Here is an 18,029-nt window from a genome sequence, read left to right as displayed (position 1 = left end):
ACACGCACACCCTACCCCTATGACTTAAATTTTTTATATTTGCACACAAATTTTGAATAAGACGAATGTTCAAATGTTTATCAAAATATCAACGGCGTCATATATTGAAAAAGGAGCAGTATGAGATTTAACATATTTTAGTCCTATATAGATTTGAATAGATCTTTCTTCATATTTATATAGTATCAAATCTTTTATTATAGGTTGCTATATATTCTACAACAAAAGATTTAATCTTCCCAAACTCAAACAAACGGAAAAAAAAGAAGCAAACCACTCCCCAAACGGCCAAACCCCCCCAAACCCTTCCTCTCCCCTCGACTCCGGCGCCGACATGGCCGTCGTGCACCGCATCCTCCGCCGCGGGCTCTCCGCCGCCTCTCCCCTCCCTTCTCTCCGCGGCCTCCTCCTCGTCTCCCCTCAGGTACCACCTATTCACGCTCCCCTCGGCGTCCATTACCCGCGCCGGCGCACCGTTTCTTGATTTTTTTTATCGGTGATGTTTCTTTCGCTTTCCCCGCGAAGGAGCTCGGCAGGCGTCCGGCGAGCTCGTCGTCGTCGGCGGCGGCGGCTGCGGGGGACGTGGAGGCTGAGCTGCGCGCCGCGCGGGAGGACGTCAGGCAGCTGCTCAAGTCCAACCCCTGCCATCCCATCCTGGTACCCTGTACAAAAATTTTTAGATTATCTGTCTAGCTGTCAAATTTTGCATCTGTAAACAAGTTCGTTATCACTGTGATATGTAGTGAACTAGTACTACAATATGGTTCGATTTGTGATTTGTGTTAAGTTAACTGATCGATTATGCTGTTCGAAACAATAATTTTAGACTTTGAGGAGATGACTGATGAGGAAAAGCTATTTTTTTTTAGTATTCGCTATATTTGCGTGGTTCATGGTTGTGCATCTTCTTGATCAGACATGCATATTTATGACATGTCTGCTGAGTTACCATTGGTTTCAGGTTCGGTTAGGGTGGCATGACGCTGGCACTTACGATAAGAACATCACTGAATGGCCAAAGTGTGGTGGTGCGAATGGTAGCTTGAGATTTGGAGTTGAGTTAGTACATGCAGCTAACAAAGGTAGTGGCGCGTCTGGTCCATTAAGTATCAGTTGGTTCCTGATGCATATATGATGATTCTTACAGTAGTTCTCTGCTGCAGGTCTTCTGAAGGCGTTATTCCTGGTCATTCCCATCAAGAGCAAGTATGCAGGTGTCACTTATGCAGATATATTTCAACTTGCCAGTGCTACAGCCATTGAGGTCCTTCTGGCACTTCTAATCTAATGATATCTATCATTCAAATAGTTCTTCCTTATTTAGTGGTGATATGACTGCTTTGGCTTTCGCATTTCAGGAAGCCGGTGGCCCCAAGATCCCCATGATCTATGGAAGGGCTGATGTTGCTGATGGTGAAGAATGCCCACCTGAGGGGAGACTTCCTGGTCAGTAACTTTTAGGTTCTGTAGACCAAATTTGTTCATAACCATGATTTGTCGTCTATAAACAAAACTATAATGCTGTCCCTTTAGTGTCATGTCATACTGATCTCAAGTTACTATTGCAGTGGGTCATCATCTTACAACTTCATTTCCCAGATGCTACTTTCTTCTAATTCATTAAACTTAGAATATTGATATGTTCTAGAGCATTGAAATTTAATTGATATGCGTTTCAAAACACAGAAATAAACTTACAAATTTACTCTATTTGTCCTCTCATTTTATCTCAATTTACGAGTTACATGCAATGCAACTGAGATACCTGATTGATGTAATCCTTTTCAAGCTTGTACACCTCTCACTTTAAGGAACCACCCATATCAAAATCTTTATTTGTCTGTTGTATGTATTCACACCAAAGTATGTTAACGTAGTGTCAATAATAGAGGACATAAATATAATTGTAAATTTTTTCTTGCTACTAACTCATTGTAGGTGGCCTGTTATTTTTAAACAGATAATGGTCTGCCTATAATAGGTTGTTGCATTCCTGGTAATGTTTCCCAGGTCCAACTTATTTAGAAGGTTTAGGCAGGGTACCTTATTCATGTATCTGTGGATTTTAGTTTGTGAAATACCAAAATTGGTGTGAACAGACTAAAAAAAATGAAAGAAACAAGTTATGAAATATTGCTACTGTGAGCTCTATAATCTGGTGTAATCACATTTTGGATACACAAATGTGCAAGAAAAATTACTCCAGTTACAATTTAAGGAAAATTTAAAGCTGCCCATGCTGCGCAGAATAAAAATCAGGCATGTGATCGTGCTTTGCCTGTGAAACTGATGAAATATTGCTTCCCTAGTCTTGCTGCAATTTCAGCTGTTTGGTTTTTGTAATCACATGGCATTGATATATTTCCTGCTCTGTCGTATACTGACGATGATCTAATCCTCTTTCCTTTTAATGTTGTTTCTGTTGGTACAATTTTGTTCCCTGCATTTTACATTTCCACCCTTTCAGCTGCTGACCCACCTTCACCTGCTGAACACTTGCGAGAAGTATTCTACAGAATGGGCCTGAGTGACAAGGTACTTGCAAACTGGTTCATTCAATATTCCAAACAACTTTTCTGGGGGGTTTGCATTGGCTAGTCTCATCTGTTTCACGATCTGCAGGAAATTGTTGCGTTGTCAGGAGCTCATACACTTGGTCGAGCTAGACCAGAGCGTAGTGGATGGGGTAAACCAGAAACAAAATACACTGTATGTAACTTACAGCAGTTGGTTATTGTTCTGATTTTAAGAACACCTTGTCCATTGATGCATTTTCGAGTATTGCATGCTATTTAGTTATTACTATTTTTAGATTAGCACACCTTCATGAAGTTCTTCTGATGGTGAATTTGTTCTTCTGATGGTGAATTTGTTATCTGGCTAATTGATTATTTTTCTTGACTGGCAAAGGAAAATGGGCCTGGTGCTCCTGGAGGGCAATCTTGGACATCTGAGTGGCTCAAGTTTGACAACAGCTACTTCAAGGTAGGATGCACAATTTTCTATATCAATACTAAGCATTATAGCAGTAATAAAACTTATGCAAGTCTGCATACATATTCAGGAAATCAAAGAACGCCGAGATGAGGATCTTCTAGTTCTCCCTACTGATGCTGTGCTCTTTGAGGACTCATCATTCAAGGTTAGTGAAGTTGCTCATCAGCTAGTGTTGTAAAGAATTGCAAATCAAAAGTGATGCTCTAAATTTATTTCTTTTTTTGCTTGCTTGTCATGCCTGAAGATCTATGCTGAAAAGTATGCTGAGGATCAGGATGCATTTTTCGAAGACTATGCTGAAGCTCATGCCAAACTGAGCAATCTTGGGGCAAAGTTTGATCCTCCAAAGGTAAATGAGATTAAAGACTTCCTCACTTCCATTATTGGAATGGAGAAAATGTCCAGTCAACTTGACTTGCTTATTATCGCTGAAATGGCACAGGGTATTTCACTTGAATAGCTGGCGTCAGCTGCCGATGAACTGCATTTTGGCGAGTGATGAACAAGATAATACCTTGTTTCTTCTTGCTACTATAGAGCATATTCTGGTTTTACTACCCATCCAGAAATTTAACTTATTGTAAATGTGATGTTGGTGTTGTGTATTGAGTTGTATTACTGCTTGCCATCTTATCTATTGTATTATATTATATTAGGTAAAGATAGCTCGAAAAAGAGCAACCAAATTTGTTTAGGTCAACAATTAGATGCATCACAACCTCAGTTAGATAATAGGTTTTTATATAACGAAGATAGTAATGTGAATTGTTAGTTCCTACATTATTTCTAGAGTAAATTGCAGATTGGTTCAGCTTTTATTATCAAAGTGTCACTTTGAGCTACCTCTAATTCAATCTTTTCACTTAAAGCCAACTTTGTTACCAATCCTTTGCAATTTGGGCTAGTGGCTCACCTGTCAGCAGGCTTACGAGCTTTTCTGTTTCTCCTTCCTCCTCTCTTTCGGTTTCTTCTCCAGATCGAGCAACAAGAGAGAGAGAGAGAGGGATAGGGCGTCGGTGCTTTGGTGGAAGGGGAACGAAGGCGTTGGTGGTGCCGCGGCGGAGTGTGTTCTTGAGTAACGCGCAACGGGGGAGGGTGGTGGAAAGCAAAGGGAGTGAGGGAGATAGGGAGCGAGGGAGATGGTCGGAACGACGCAGGCAATAGCTCAGCTCCGCCCGGCATGGATGGTGGCAGTGGTGACTTGTGGCAGTGGCTAAAGGGGAGGGGAAATAGGAAAAATGGGTTCACCTCGGCGAGGCAAGCCCGATGGCGCAAGAATTTGGCCAGCGGAGCTCCGGTGAGGGAGATCGGCCGGGGCTTCGGTGAGGGAGATCGACTGGTGGCCGGTGGTGGTTTGGCATGAAGAGAGCTCGATGTGTGGTGACGGCACCGCCGCACGGAGTTGGAGCGCTGCTTTGCCAATCTAGGGGCGCCATCGCCGTGCCATGCTCCTCCTCCTCCACCGCCAAACTCCGCGCCTCTGCTGGCGCATCGAGCTCTCTCTCTCTCTCTCTCTCTCTCTCTCTCTTGCCTGCTAATAGGTGGGCCACTAGCCCAAATTGCAAAGGATTGGTAACAATAGCTGGCTTTAAGTGAAAAGATTGAGTTAGAGTTAGCATAAAGTGGCACTTTGGTAATAAAAGCTAGACCAATCTGCAATTTACTCTTTCTTATTTCTAACATACTTATTTAGCATTAAGATCAAACTATAGTTGTGAGTTGTGACACCCAACATACTAGCACTAGTTCCTTCGATTTCTCATGGAGGAGGAAGATTTGTATTGCGCGCGAAATGAGAAAGCTCATTAGTATATGATTAATTATTAAAAAAATTAAATATTAACTATTATAAACTTTAAAAAATAGATTTATTTGGTTTTTTAAACAACTTCTATATAGAATTCTTTTTTTTAATAAAGTACTCCTTCCGTTCCAAAATATAACAACTTTTAGTCCTCAAGATTTGTTCCAAAATATAACAACTTCTCCACCAACATTCTCTTCCCAACCATTCACAACTCTCCACCATTCACTTTTCCCACCTACCTCCACTACTCAACCAATTACAACCCTCCACCATTCACTTCTACCTACTTTCTTAATAACCGTCAAACTCTAAAAATACTTATATTCTGGGACGGAGGGAGTAACATTTAACAGTTTAAAAAACGTGCTAATGAAGAAAGGAAATTGAAGTTTGAACTTGAAATATGTGTCTTCCACTCTTCTCCCACCCAATCAAATGAACTAGTTAAAGAATTCAAAAATAAACACACACACAAAAGAAAAAAAGAGAGTGAAATTTTGCTATTGGTAGATTCCTCCCCCGACCACGGAGCAGGGAACCACTCCCAAAACGCCACCAAAACCCTCACCGCCTCACCCCGCCGCCGCCGACATGGCCGTCGTCCACCGCCTCCTCCGCCGCGGCCTCTCCGCCGCCTCTCCCCTCCCCTCTCTTCAAGTACTAGTACCACCTACGACGCCCCCCCTCCCCCTCCCTTTCGCCGTCCATTACCCGCGCCGGCGGCAGACCGGTTCTGATTTAGTGATGTCATGATTTTTGTTCGCTTCCCCCCGTGAAGGAGATCGGGAGGCGTCCGGCGAGCTCGTCGGCGGCGGCGGGGGACGCGGCGGCTGAGCTGCGGGGCGCGCGGGAGGACGTCAAGCAGCTGCTCAACTCCACCTCCTGCCATCCCATCCTGGTATGCTAAAATATGCTTTGCTGCTTCAGTGTTCTTGTGCAAAGATTGCGGGTTTGTATGGTTCGAAGAGTATAATGGGCTTTTAGTTTATCTAGCTATATCCATGGATTTCGCATCTCTACAGAAGTTTGTTATCACTGTGACATGTATAATTGGGGAACTAGTACTAGAAGATTGTTCACTGTGTGTTTAGTTAACTGGTCGATTATGCTATTTAACACAGTAATTTTTACTTCGAGAAGATGCAACTGTTCTAGTTCACCTGTCTGTAAGACTGTAACACGTTCTACGCACAATATTTGTTAGATTTGTGCGGTTCATGGTTCTGCATCTGCTTGATCGAACATGCATGTTTGTGACTTGTCTGCTGGGTTAACTTTTGGTTGCAGGTTCGGTTAGGGTGGCATGATGCTGGTACTTATGACAAGAACATTACTGAATGGCCAAAGTGTGGTGGTGCCAATGGTAGCTTGAGATTCGAAATTGAGTTAAAACATGCGGCTAATGCAGGTAGTACTTCTGTTCTGTCATTTATCTACTGTTCATGATTCATGGTTATTCTTACAATAGCCCTCTACTACAGGTCTTGTGAATGCTTTGAAGCTGATCCAGCCCATCAAAGAAAAGCATGCAGGTGTCACTTATGCAGATCTGTTTCAGCTCGCCAGTGCTACAGCCATTGAGGTCCTTTTGGCACTTCAGTCTAATGATAACTATCATTCAAACAGTGTTTATTATTTAATGGTTATATGACTGCTTTGGTCTGTTTAAAACTCAGGAAGCCGGTGGCCCCAAGATCCCCATGATCTATGGAAGGGTTGATGTTGCTGCCCCCGAACAATGCCCGCCAGAGGGTAGACTTCCTGGTCAGTAGCTTTTGGGTTCTATAGCTCAAATTTGTTCGTTACCGTGATTTATCATCTGGAAACTAAAATATAATGCTGTACCTTTAGTGTCATGTCACACTGATCCCAAGTTGTTATTGCAATTGGTCATCTTCTTGTGGCTTCATTTCCCAAATTCTACTTTCTCGTCATTCATTAAACCTAGAATATTGATAACTTTCAGAGCAGAACTGATAAGTGTTCCTACACTCAGAAATGAAGTTATAAATATATTCTATTAGTCCTCTTGTTTAATCTCAATTTATGGGTTATCATGCAATTGAGATACCTGATTGACATAATCCTCTTCAAGCTTGTATACCTCCCACTCTAGGAAATCACCCATAGCCATCTTTATTTTCTGCAATATCTATTTACGTCAAAATCAAATTATTTAGATGTAGTGTCAACAATAGAGGACATTAATATAAATTGATAGTTTTATTGCTAACTTACTGTAATAGTCCTGTTTTATTTCTTCTTTAATGATAAATTTATTTTCTTAAATGGGCAATGGTCTGCCTATAATAGGTTGTTACATTCATCGTAATGCCTCCCAGATTCAACTTATTTAGAAGATTTAGGCATGGTATCTTATCCATGTATCTATGTATTTTAGTTCATGAAGTACTAAAATTGATGCTAACAGGCTAAAAGCATGAAAAAAACAAGTTTCTTATGAAATATTGCCACTGTGAGCTCTGTAATCTGGTGTAATAACATTTTGGACATGCAAATGTGCAAGAAAGATTACCCCAATTGCAATATAACAGGAAAATTGTAAGCTGCACATGCTGTGCAGAATGAAAATCAGTACTATGATTGCACTTTACATGTGAAATTGATAAAATATAGCTCCCCAAGAATTGCAACATTTTCAGCTGTTTGTTTTTGTATTCACACGACATTGATATATTTCCTGCTGTCTTATAGTGTACTTTGATATTTGAAATCTAGTGCTGATGATGATCTAATCCTCTTTCATATGCATGTGCTTTTTGTTGCAATTTTATTCCCTATATTTTACATTTCCACCCTTTCAGCTGCTGGCCCTCCTTCACCAGCGGAACATCTGCGAGAAGTATTCTATAGAATGGGCCTGAGTGACAAGGTACATGCAGATTGCTTCATTCAATATTCCAAACAACTTTTTCTGGGGAATTGCTAGTTATATCTGTTTTGTGATCTGTAGGAAATTGTTGCGTTGTCAGGAGCTCATACACTTGGACGAGCTAGACCAGAGCGCAGTGGATGGGGCAAACCAGAAACTAAATACACTGTATGTAACTTATAAAGAGATGCTTCTGTGCTGCTGTGTTAGTTGACCATATTATGCTTCACCACTAATCGTGAATGACCTATATTAGCATCAATGCTACAAACTTTCCTATTACATTGCTTATATGCTTTCCAATATGTTCTTGTGGGTAGTAGACCTATAGTATTAACTATATCTAGCATGCACTCCTTCATGAAGTTCTTGCTGATGAATGTTTTGAATGTTGAATTTCTTGTTTGGCTAATTGATTAATTTCTTTTGACTTGCAAAGAAAAATGGACCTGGTGCACCTGGAGGGCAATCTTGGACATCACAGTGGCTGAAGTTTGATAATAGCTACTTCAAGGTAGGATGCACTATTTTCTATATCAATACCAAGCATGATAGCAGTTACAATTTACAATACTTATGTTAGTCTGCATAAAATTTCAGGACATCAAAGAACGCCAAGATGAGGACCTTCTAGTTCTGCCGACTGATGCTGTGCTATTTAAGGACTCATCATTCAAGGTTAGTGAAGATGCTCATCAGCTCTTGTTTTAAAGAACTGCAAATCAAAAGTGACGCTCTAAACTAGAACTTTTTGCTTGCTTGCCATGCCTGAAGATCTATGCTGAAAAGTATGCTGCGGATCAGGATGCATTTTTTGAAGACTATGCTGAAGCTCATGCCAAACTGAGCAATCTTGGAGCTAAGTTTGATCCTCCAAAGGTAAGTGAGATTAAAGACTAACATTACTGGAATGAAAAAATGTGCAGTCAACTTGACATGATTATCACTGAAATGGCACAGGGTATTTCACTGGAATAAGTGGCGTCTGCTGCTGATGAGCTGCATTTTGGCGAATGAACAAGACAATACCCTGTTTCTTCTTGCTACTACTATAGAGCATATTCTGGTTTTATTACCGATCCAGAAATTTAATCCATTGATCAGCAAATGTGATGTTGGTGTTTTGTATTGAGTTGTGCTCCCCATTAGAAATAAAAATAGAGGTGGCCATTTTCGTTTCCAGGACCAAACATTTTGGCACATTACAATACAATATTTTGGATGATGTATCGTACTGCATTGAGCTCTTACACATTATGATCAAAATATAAAACATAATTTATTCCTTTTGTGATATTTCCCAAGTAGGACTGTACATAACCAGCAATCTCAAGTCAAATTACTTTTCATAGTTTATTTGGATCATCTGCTTCCAGATCTTCCTTCATCACCAGATAACTTAGTCATCATCCATATAAAATTACATCTGCCAATCCTACTATACATATTTATTTTATACCCACAACTGCACTGAAATGTTCTCTTCATCGAGAAAACATACAGCATACATCTTTTATCATGGTGAAATATACATTGCTGAGGACATAAGATTTCATTTCCCTCTTGGAAACCCCAAGATAGCCTTGATCATGGCTCCCAGGTTGCCCTTGAGCACTCCCCTGAGGATCTTGAGCTTCGCCGCCGAGTACGGCGGGTACCTCGCCGCCGCCTCGCCGGCGAAGCGGCGGACCAGCACGGCCTTCTTGTGGCTGAAGGCCTCGAAGCTGAACCTGCCATGGTAGGCTCCCATGCCGCTCTCCCCAACTCCTCCAAAGGGCAGGTACTGGTTTGTTAGCTGCAGTGGTATTTTTGCAGACACATCAGAATCAGTCACTTGGTTAGCACTGCTATTTGCATCAGTTACACATGCAAGTCATAATGCATAGTTAAGGACCAGATTAATGATGATTATTACTCTCTCTGTTCGTAAATAGAAGTCAAAACGTACCTTAAAGTACTCTTTAACTCACTGGCATATGTTTTTATATAATAAATTGATATCAGTAGAATTGCTATGAAAAATATTTTCATTCAGTTATAGTTAATGATATTTATGAAAATATGGCTAAAAAGGAACGAGAAATTAGAATCAATCATTTGGTTAGCACTATTGTTTTGCATCAGTTGACATGCAAGTCATGAAATGACTACCAAATGCACAATTAAGGGACATATTGGTACTGATTTGCGAGTAATGAAATGTTTGGATGCAAAATTAGAAGCCAGATTAATGCTGATTATTACGTGGACAGCTGTGTCGTTGACAAGCATTCCTCCTGCAGAGATGGCTGCCTCATATTGTTCCTGGAGCTTGCTGTCCTTGGTGAAGAGGTAGGCTGCAAGTGGCTTTGTCATGGAGTTGATGAGAGCAAAGCTCTCATGGATCTTATCAACCTAAGGACAGCAGCATCATGTGAGAACAGAGATTTGTCCATCATGTATTAATTTCCCAACTAATGGTAACATTGTCAATCTACAGAAACTCATCTGTAGTTGACTACAAAAGGTCATTTATTAGCTCTAACCGTTATGATAGGAAGCAAGGGGCCAAAGATTTCCTCCTTCATGATCCCTGAATCAAGAGGAACATCCATGAAGATTGTAGGGGCTATCTTTCTGAAAATGTTGCAAACAAATAAAATTTTAACTGATCATCCAAACTATGTATTCAGAAGCATTTGTCAGAGTTGTAAAATTTCAGTCAACTTACAGCTGATGTTCATCTCTCTGACCTCCGAACACGATCTTATCAGAGACAGTTTCATCGTCCATCAGCTTCTTCAGCCGGTTAAAATGGTTGGAATTCACAATTCGCGACAAGTCAGATGATCGCAGCGGGTCCCTCCCGTAGAACTTCTCCAAAACTTTCTCTAGAGCCTCCAGCTGAGTTCGTGGCACGGTTGATTAGTTAAAACCATTTCACCACATATTCTTTTAAATATTCAATATAAAATGAGTTTTTTTCTTACCAGCTTTGGGGCGAATGATTTTGTTGTTATGATGAAATCAGGAGAAATGCAGGCCTGCCCATTGTTGCAACCCCATTTCCCGGCGGCTATCCTCTTGGCAGTAACCTTCAAATCAAATTAAAGAGAAGATTGCGACATGAACGAACAGGGTATCCTATATAATTGTACACTCGAACTCTAAGTAACCTTCAAATCAAATTAAATATTGTCATATGAACGAATAGTGTGCACTATATGATTCTACATTTGAAGCTAGCACGTTAGGATTTCTATCTTATCATCTTATTAACACGTGTTTCTATATGTGCTCTACGTGATTCTACACCCGAAACGATGCACGTTTTACTCTATCGTGCTATAGGCACATGAATATGACACCTATCTCCCTCTAGTCATAAATAAGTGTCATTCGAACATCTGCGAAGTCGACATAAATTAATTCTAAACATGGCTATTGTTCAAAAATATATGTTTTACCATATGAAAAATGAAAGACAAACTTATTATAATAAAAACCTTCATACTACTTCCTCTGTCCCAAAAAATCTTGATGTTTTAAGGTTTGTCAACAAAATTTGCTTCATGTTAAAATGATCAAATTACCCCAATTTATTTGATTCGGCTGTCATTTATTTAAGTCAGCACACACTCAGCAGGTTACAAAGAAAATATATGCATACAATTAATCAATGTATTTTTTTCAAAACTCATTGGCAGATGACCTGAAGGAATAGACGGCCCACTTATCTAATCAAGTTTGCTAGTCTAATGACATTTTTATGGGATAATACTGGAAATATTGAACGGCTTGTTTTCTGGGACGGAGGAAGTATTACACTTACGCAACTAATTTTGGATGCTACAGAAAAGAATAAAGTGGTCAAAGTTATGTCTTATTAACTTTATATCTTATTTGTGACCGAGGGGAGTAGGTCTCAGTGTCCCATGGGGGTAGCAAATCCTGAAACACCAAAGTTTATGGTGCAAAATGCAAATTCATAGAGGGGAATTGTGTTGTGCTTTGCTTACATGAAGGTTGACATTAGAGTCGACAACAACCGGGCATTTTCCGCCGAGCTCCAGGACCACCGGCGTCAGGTGCTTCGCCGCCGACGCCATCACGATGCGTCCTACCTTGCCATTCCCTGCAATTTCACCCAGTTTCGTCAGATTTCAGAGCCACTGCAAGAGGAGCTAAGCTTCGATCACTTCTCGAACTCCATCAATGGCGACAATGAGAATCAAGAACTAAGAACCTACCTGTGTAGAAGATCTTGTCCCATTTCTGCTCGAGCAGGGTGGTGGTTTCGGCGACGCCACCCTCGACGACCTTGATGCAGCTGCCGTCGACGTAGCGCGGCAGCAGCTCGGCCAGCAGCGACGAGGTCGCCGGCGCCACCTCCGACGGCTTCAGCACCACGGCGTTGCCGGCGGCGATCGCTCCGATTATCGGGTCGATCGACAGCACTGGAATGGATAAGCAAAAGTAATATTAGCTTGATCAATGCTAGCTACTGGCAATAAAATAAAATGCTAACTCGATCTGAACCACAGACAACATGAGGAATTTAAAATAATACCTATGCATGCTGGTTCCATCTAGGCATATAGCTCTAGTTACATGATTTTACCCTCGACGAAAAAAAACAGTTAAAATTTTGGAAAAATTGTTCGCTTCAAAATATTTTGTTGCATTCTATAGAACAGCTGTAAAATTAAGGATAGAGCAGTAAAAATTTAAGTGCACGTATCTATGGTTTCACAGGAAATTAAGGGTTGGTTGAACTCAAATATCGTTTTTCATTTGAGAAATATTCTTTTTCTTTTACTCAGCATGATATTGTACCACCACTATAAAGGGTGCAGATCTTTTTCTATTTTCACTTTGCCTGATCAACATGATAATTTCTCTTTTAGCGTTGTCTTAACTAGTGCCTAGTCGATTTTTCTACACAAGCTTAGATTTTAATAGTACAATCGAATTTGATATAAAGCCCATGGTTATAATCAACCAACCCATATGGTTATAATCTACTCCCTTCATTCCAAAATATTTGACGCCGTTGACTTTTTTTTAAAATGTTTGACCGTTCGTATTATTCCAAAAATTTAAATAATTATTAATTCTTTTCCTATCATTTGATTTATTGTTAAATATACTTTTATGTATACATATAGTTTTACACATTTCATAAAAGTTTTTGAATAAGACGAACGATCAAATACGCTTAAAAAAATCAACGGCGTCAAACATTTAGGGAATGAGGGAGTATATATTTTAATAATGCAATAGATATATGTTCCTCCAATATCATGATGTTGTTTATAGTAGAAAAGCATTTTCGCATTCTATTCATGTTATTATTTTTCTGTTGCTGTATTGCATAGAGGCATCATGGAAGTTGCATGCTGCAGGTGGTTGAGAGTTTGCTGTCGGAACCCTCTGCTTCTGTCTGATACACACCTCAAAACTGAATTCTTTTTGAGCAATTAATAGATAGGTTGAGACTTCGCATTGGCATGCCAACACTATGGTCCACTAGTAATCAAACGATTACGGCAACCAGCTAGTCAGCGTCTCAAAAGATGCTTATTTAATTCTGAATTTATTGAAGCTCAAGCAGTCAGACGTCGATCGATAAAGATGGATCACAATTTCAGAACCACACTTAAACTTTTGTTTGCAATGTACTCCGTAGGAGGGAAATCATGTGTACTGGGTGGCAAATCACCAACCATACACATCACATCATGCAAGCCATATGCATGAGTCAAGTTCTTGGATTGAGCAAGCATGCAATGCAAACCACTAGAACGAGACACATCACACATGTGTTTAGAGACATCGAGCAGAAATGTATATACTTCCCTAAAAAATGTAGACATGTATGTGTACTCTTGAAATTAATGGATATAAATGTTGAATCTAAGAATTTATCATGGGTGGGCCTGATGTACTTGTTGCAATACTCAATTCTACTTCCTCCGTCCAAAAAAAAAAAAAACTCAACCTAGGAGGGATATGACCCCTCCTAAGACAACGAATCTGGAGGGGTCATATCCCCTCCTAGATTAAGTTTTTTTTGAACGGAGGGAGTAACTCACAAGTGGATTGAGGGGGTTGGAGTTTTCAAATTCAGATTTTTTTTAATGAAGCCCAATTCATGGAAATGTATATGATCAATTTAAGCAAAGAGAGTTTTGGAGAAATCTAAGGAAAAAATGGATATATTTTTAACCAGTATTTTTGTCATCGACAGAATAACCAAACAATTTAGAATTATATCTTGGGAGTATTTTTGGTAAAAGGAAAATTAGCCCCTGGCCCGTGAAAGAACAAAAATGGAGAAGATGGGCATTAATTTCGATGAGGAACTGCCTCCAATTCCATACTATTATGTCGTCACAACTTGTTAATTTGGATGGTATTTTGGCAAAAATAAATTCTATGACAATTTTAATATATGTTCACTGATAATTTTATTTTTTGGAATATATACTTATATTTGTGAGAGCTTGTTTATTATATTTGCCTAATGTGAGCTCATTTGTGCTCACGCGCATGCTCGCTCTCTCTCTTCCTAGTACCACTGGGAACTTTTTTTTTTTTATAAAACCATGCAATGCATTGGCACAACATATATAGTTTTAGAAAATAGTCTATTTGGCAATAGCAACCAGACCGTGGCCATAATGCGTAATTAATTCGTTCAACGCTATTTAAAAGTTCCATCTCTTACATGCCGTAATGTGTTTCCAGTCTAGGCCTCCCTTCCTGTGTGGTCCAACTGCCATATCTGTTCTAATTGTTTCATATTTTCAGAATATATTACTATCTTTTCAATATAGAATTAAAATCAGTGTCAAATACTGAAATATCAAAAGATTGTTACACCAAACAAAATCATCATAGTCCACTGCAAAATCAAATGATACTATATTATTATTGCGGGATTGTTTGAAAGCAACCCTGACCACAAAAAATATTATGCAAGTATTTTTTTAAGTCAAATCTAGTTATATATGAAACCATTGTGTATGGTTTTATCGCATATAGTCTCAGTATTTGAAAATTTTAAAATGCTGAGATTTTCCTTAAAATTTTAAAAATGCTTGCTGACTATTATTTAAAATTATAAACTCTAGCCGGGTACTGTGAGGAGGGATTGAGCAAGTGACCAACATTAACGAAGCTCTCATCTCACAATTAATTCCAATGAGACATGGACGTCAATGGCATGTCATGCACAGGGAACACGGATTATGTGTTTCCATCGGAATTGCGAGTTTGACTTCTGCTACTCAACGGAAAAACAACATTCTAGAACAATATTAATATTAATATAGTAATTGCTGCAAACAAATCGATTGAGTTAAAAATGTTCAAGGCACGCAGTAAATTAATTACTTTTCTATGAAAGAAAGATCAAATCATATGTGAATGTTAATTTGGTTTTGGTCCAACTTACAGAAAGGGTAGTTCCAGGCCGAGATGATGAGCACGACGCCGAGTGGCTCCGCCGCCACCCTCGCCGTCGACGGGAACGTCATAAGCGGAGCAGTGACCTGAACGCCATGTACACACGTGTGCTAATTAATTACTCCCTCCGTTTTAAAATGTTTGACACCATTGACTTTTTAACATATGTTTGACCGTTCATCTTATTAAAAAAAATTGTAAAATATGTAAAACTATATGTGTACATGAAAGTATATTTAATAACGAATCAAATGATATAAAAAGAATAAATAATTACTTTATTTTTTTAATAAGACGAATGGTCAAACACGTACTAAAAAGTCAACGGTGTTAAACATTTTAAAACGGAGGGAGCGGTTAATTGGGAAGCAGCTAGGATATAGACATAGGGTACTAATACACTCTAATTAATGACTTGTTAGATAAATCAAATTAAGGTTTAGATAACTGATGAACAAAATTTTGTTTTTTTAGGTAGAAGAGAGGCGCCATCGCTACACTTTATAGTGTTATATATTTTGTGGCAATTTTGATACTATTAAGATGTCTGAAGGAGCATCAGGTGCTATAGTAGTTGGCTAGTTGCCACTCCTCTGTAATCAGCCTCCAGAAAAATATCGACTGTTACACTAAATTATGATTGTTTTACTATGCTCTCCTTAGGTTCTTAGGCTAGTTGAAAAAAGAACCTATACAATATGATCTTTAATTACCAAGTGGTGAAAAAAAAGAGAACGAAAATGGCCTTACGATTCTCGACAATGATACTACGTAGCTGCACATATCATTTCATAGCTAATAGAGGCACCTTGAGTGATGAATTTTTTTTTAAAAAAAATGCGTGCAAAATTTTTTAACATTAAAAAGAAACAAGTTTACTCAAAACATGTAACATAATTTTAACGCGGATGTCACCATGTAAGTGTGGCGCAGGAAGAAGAAAACGACCATCTATTTATCAAATGACTGGATTTTATTTGGCAACCACTTTTTTCAAGCAGACTAGCTACACATCGAACAACTCTGAATGCCTATTTTCTTTTCTTGGGGTGAAATAAGAAATCTAACTTCGGACTTTTAAAAGTATACTTTAGTGTGAATTTTGTCAATATAAAAACAGAAATAATCTATAGGAGCATAAAAAAACTTATTTTGTTTTTGGAGTAAATGATATTTAGGCTGTGTTCGGATGGCTGTGTTGCGAACTAATCCCTCGCATGCAAAACAAAACGATTGATTAGCGCATAATTAATGAAGTATTAACTTTTTTTAAAAAAAAATAGATTAATATGATTTTTTAAAAGTAGCTTTCGTATAGAATTTCTATTTTTCTTTAGAAAACACACCATTTAATAATTTAGGAAACGTGTGCGTTAAAAACGAGATAGGTGAGTTGGGAAGTCACGAAGTCACAATAAAGACATAGCCTTAATGAAGTGATAACAGCCATAATATCCACACCTTTTGGGGCTTCATCCATTTCTTCAGATTCTTGAGGGCAAACTTGCAGGACGACTTCACCAGCGCAATCTGCAAATTATTTTATTTTTGTCATCTATCAGCAGAGCAGACAGAGTGGCAAACTGCAACAGCATATGCATATGCAATTGATGTTCAGAATCGTCAGATCAGGAAATTGATCAGTTCCTTTCCTCAGTTGTACGTTGTGCGCTGTGAGCGTTTATGTAAGCACAGTTAACATCTAAATCAGCAACATTAATCATGGTAATTAAAACTGCTAACAAGTGGCAATAACGACGTACTAATACTGATCAACGGCCGATATCTGTAGAAACTGGTCGACTGTACGTCTCAGGATGTATACTGTGCCGCTATTGTCAAGGCTAAGTACGATGAATCAAACACAAACCAATATTCAGCTAATCAATTTTGTACTTTTCAAATTATTTACCACCATCACAGGATTACTTTTACTCTACGCTTTGAAAAATACATTTTCTCAAAAAATATTATGTATATTGTGTGAACAACTTATTTTAAATTTCAAATGTTCATTTGTTAAAATATTTAATCTATAACCAATTTAGTTCTTTTCAAACTATTTACCATTACAACAGGATTATTTACCCTACGCACTAAAAAAACATTTTCTTAAAAGATATTCTGTATTGTTTGGACAACTTATTTTGAGTCTTTTATGTTTATTTATTAAAATATTTAATTTATCTTTATAATAAGTAGACAATCCGCAGCAACAATTCACTCAAGTAATCTGCTTCAAACTAAGCGAGACAGAAAATTAAGGACGGAAATGTGGCAGCAGATCAGAGTAGTTAACCAATTCGGTATCAGTAAGCCAGTAACCAACTCGATCATAACAGAACAGAGATTACTTGGGTGGATTATTTTATCTTATTTTATAGGAAGAAAGAAGAGGAAGAAGGGAGAGATTGGATTTGCCTCGTGGACGTAGGACTCGGTGTAGGGCTTGGCGAGGTCGGCGTGGAGGGCGCGGCACACCTCCGCCTCCGCCTCCGCCGCCATCCGCAGGATCCCGCGGAGCTGCGCCGCCCGCCACTCCGCTCCCCGCGTCCCCCCCGCCGCGAACCTCCCCCGCAGCGCCGCCACCTCCGCCTCCATTCCCACGCTCCTCGCCGCCGCCATCTCTCTCTCTCACTCTCTCTCGATCGCCTCTGATCGCCGGCGATGGATGGAAAGGCTTTGCTGCTGCTGCTGCTGCTGGTGATGGTGGCGAAGGATGCGGAGGCGTGTGGGGGGTATATATAAACCTCTCCCCTGCACGCAGGGTTTACCAGACGGTTTGAACGTCAAAATGGGACCCCGGGCGAATTTGACGAAATTCATGAATATCGAGCGAATTTGTGGTGGGAAAAACGATGGGACTTTGTGGGTTGCGATTTA

General features: G+C 39.4%; 3 protein-coding genes across 4 annotated transcripts; 2 read left to right on the top strand and 1 right to left on the bottom strand.

Moving 5' to 3' along the window:
- The first annotated feature begins 249 nt into the window (after positions 1 to 249).
- Positions 250 to 4,065, top strand: LOC127756834 (probable L-ascorbate peroxidase 5, chloroplastic). 2 transcript variants are annotated; one of them, XM_052282214.1, is made up of 11 exons: positions 250 to 424; positions 526 to 657; positions 962 to 1,082; positions 1,164 to 1,264; positions 1,359 to 1,446; positions 2,468 to 2,535; positions 2,623 to 2,709; positions 2,911 to 2,985; positions 3,065 to 3,142; positions 3,242 to 3,346; positions 3,458 to 4,065. In XM_052282214.1, the coding sequence occupies exons 1-11, from the start codon at positions 335 to 337 to the stop codon at positions 3,494 to 3,496; spliced, it is 984 nt and encodes a 327-aa protein (XP_052138174.1). In that variant the 5' UTR covers positions 250 to 334; the 3' UTR covers positions 3,497 to 4,065. The 2 variants fall into 2 exon arrangements, with proteins under 2 accessions (XP_052138174.1, XP_052138175.1); XM_052282215.1 differs by having other exon boundaries at positions 3,440 to 4,052.
- Positions 4,066 to 5,293: 1,228 nt separating this feature from the next.
- LOC127756835 (probable L-ascorbate peroxidase 6, chloroplastic/mitochondrial) lies at positions 5,294 to 8,991 on the top strand. Its single transcript, XM_052282217.1, has 11 exons — positions 5,294 to 5,461; positions 5,583 to 5,702; positions 6,092 to 6,212; positions 6,286 to 6,386; positions 6,481 to 6,568; positions 7,630 to 7,697; positions 7,779 to 7,865; positions 8,137 to 8,211; positions 8,298 to 8,375; positions 8,472 to 8,576; positions 8,658 to 8,991. The coding sequence occupies exons 1-11, from the start codon at positions 5,396 to 5,398 to the stop codon at positions 8,673 to 8,675; spliced, it is 927 nt and encodes a 308-aa protein (XP_052138177.1). The 5' UTR covers positions 5,294 to 5,395; the 3' UTR covers positions 8,676 to 8,991.
- Positions 8,992 to 9,014: 23 nt separating this feature from the next.
- On the bottom strand, positions 9,015 to 17,843 carry LOC127756833 (aldehyde dehydrogenase family 3 member H1-like). Its single transcript, XM_052282213.1, has 10 exons — positions 17,568 to 17,843; positions 16,608 to 16,676; positions 15,136 to 15,232; positions 11,927 to 12,133; positions 11,696 to 11,811; positions 10,667 to 10,771; positions 10,408 to 10,580; positions 10,223 to 10,313; positions 9,942 to 10,091; positions 9,015 to 9,492 (listed from the first exon to the last, which is right to left on the bottom strand). The coding sequence occupies exons 1-10, from the start codon at positions 17,769 to 17,771 to the stop codon at positions 9,250 to 9,252; spliced, it is 1,455 nt and encodes a 484-aa protein (XP_052138173.1). The 5' UTR covers positions 17,772 to 17,843; the 3' UTR covers positions 9,015 to 9,249.
- Between the last annotated feature and the right edge of the window lie 186 nt (positions 17,844 to 18,029).

The sequence above is a fragment of the Oryza glaberrima genome, chromosome 12, assembly GCF_000147395.1.
Source record: "Oryza glaberrima chromosome 12, OglaRS2, whole genome shotgun sequence".
NCBI classification, from domain to species: Eukaryota; Viridiplantae; Streptophyta; class Magnoliopsida; order Poales; family Poaceae; genus Oryza; species Oryza glaberrima.
The sequence above is the reverse complement of the archived record's forward strand: the minus strand, read 5'-3'. Positions and strand labels throughout refer to the sequence as shown.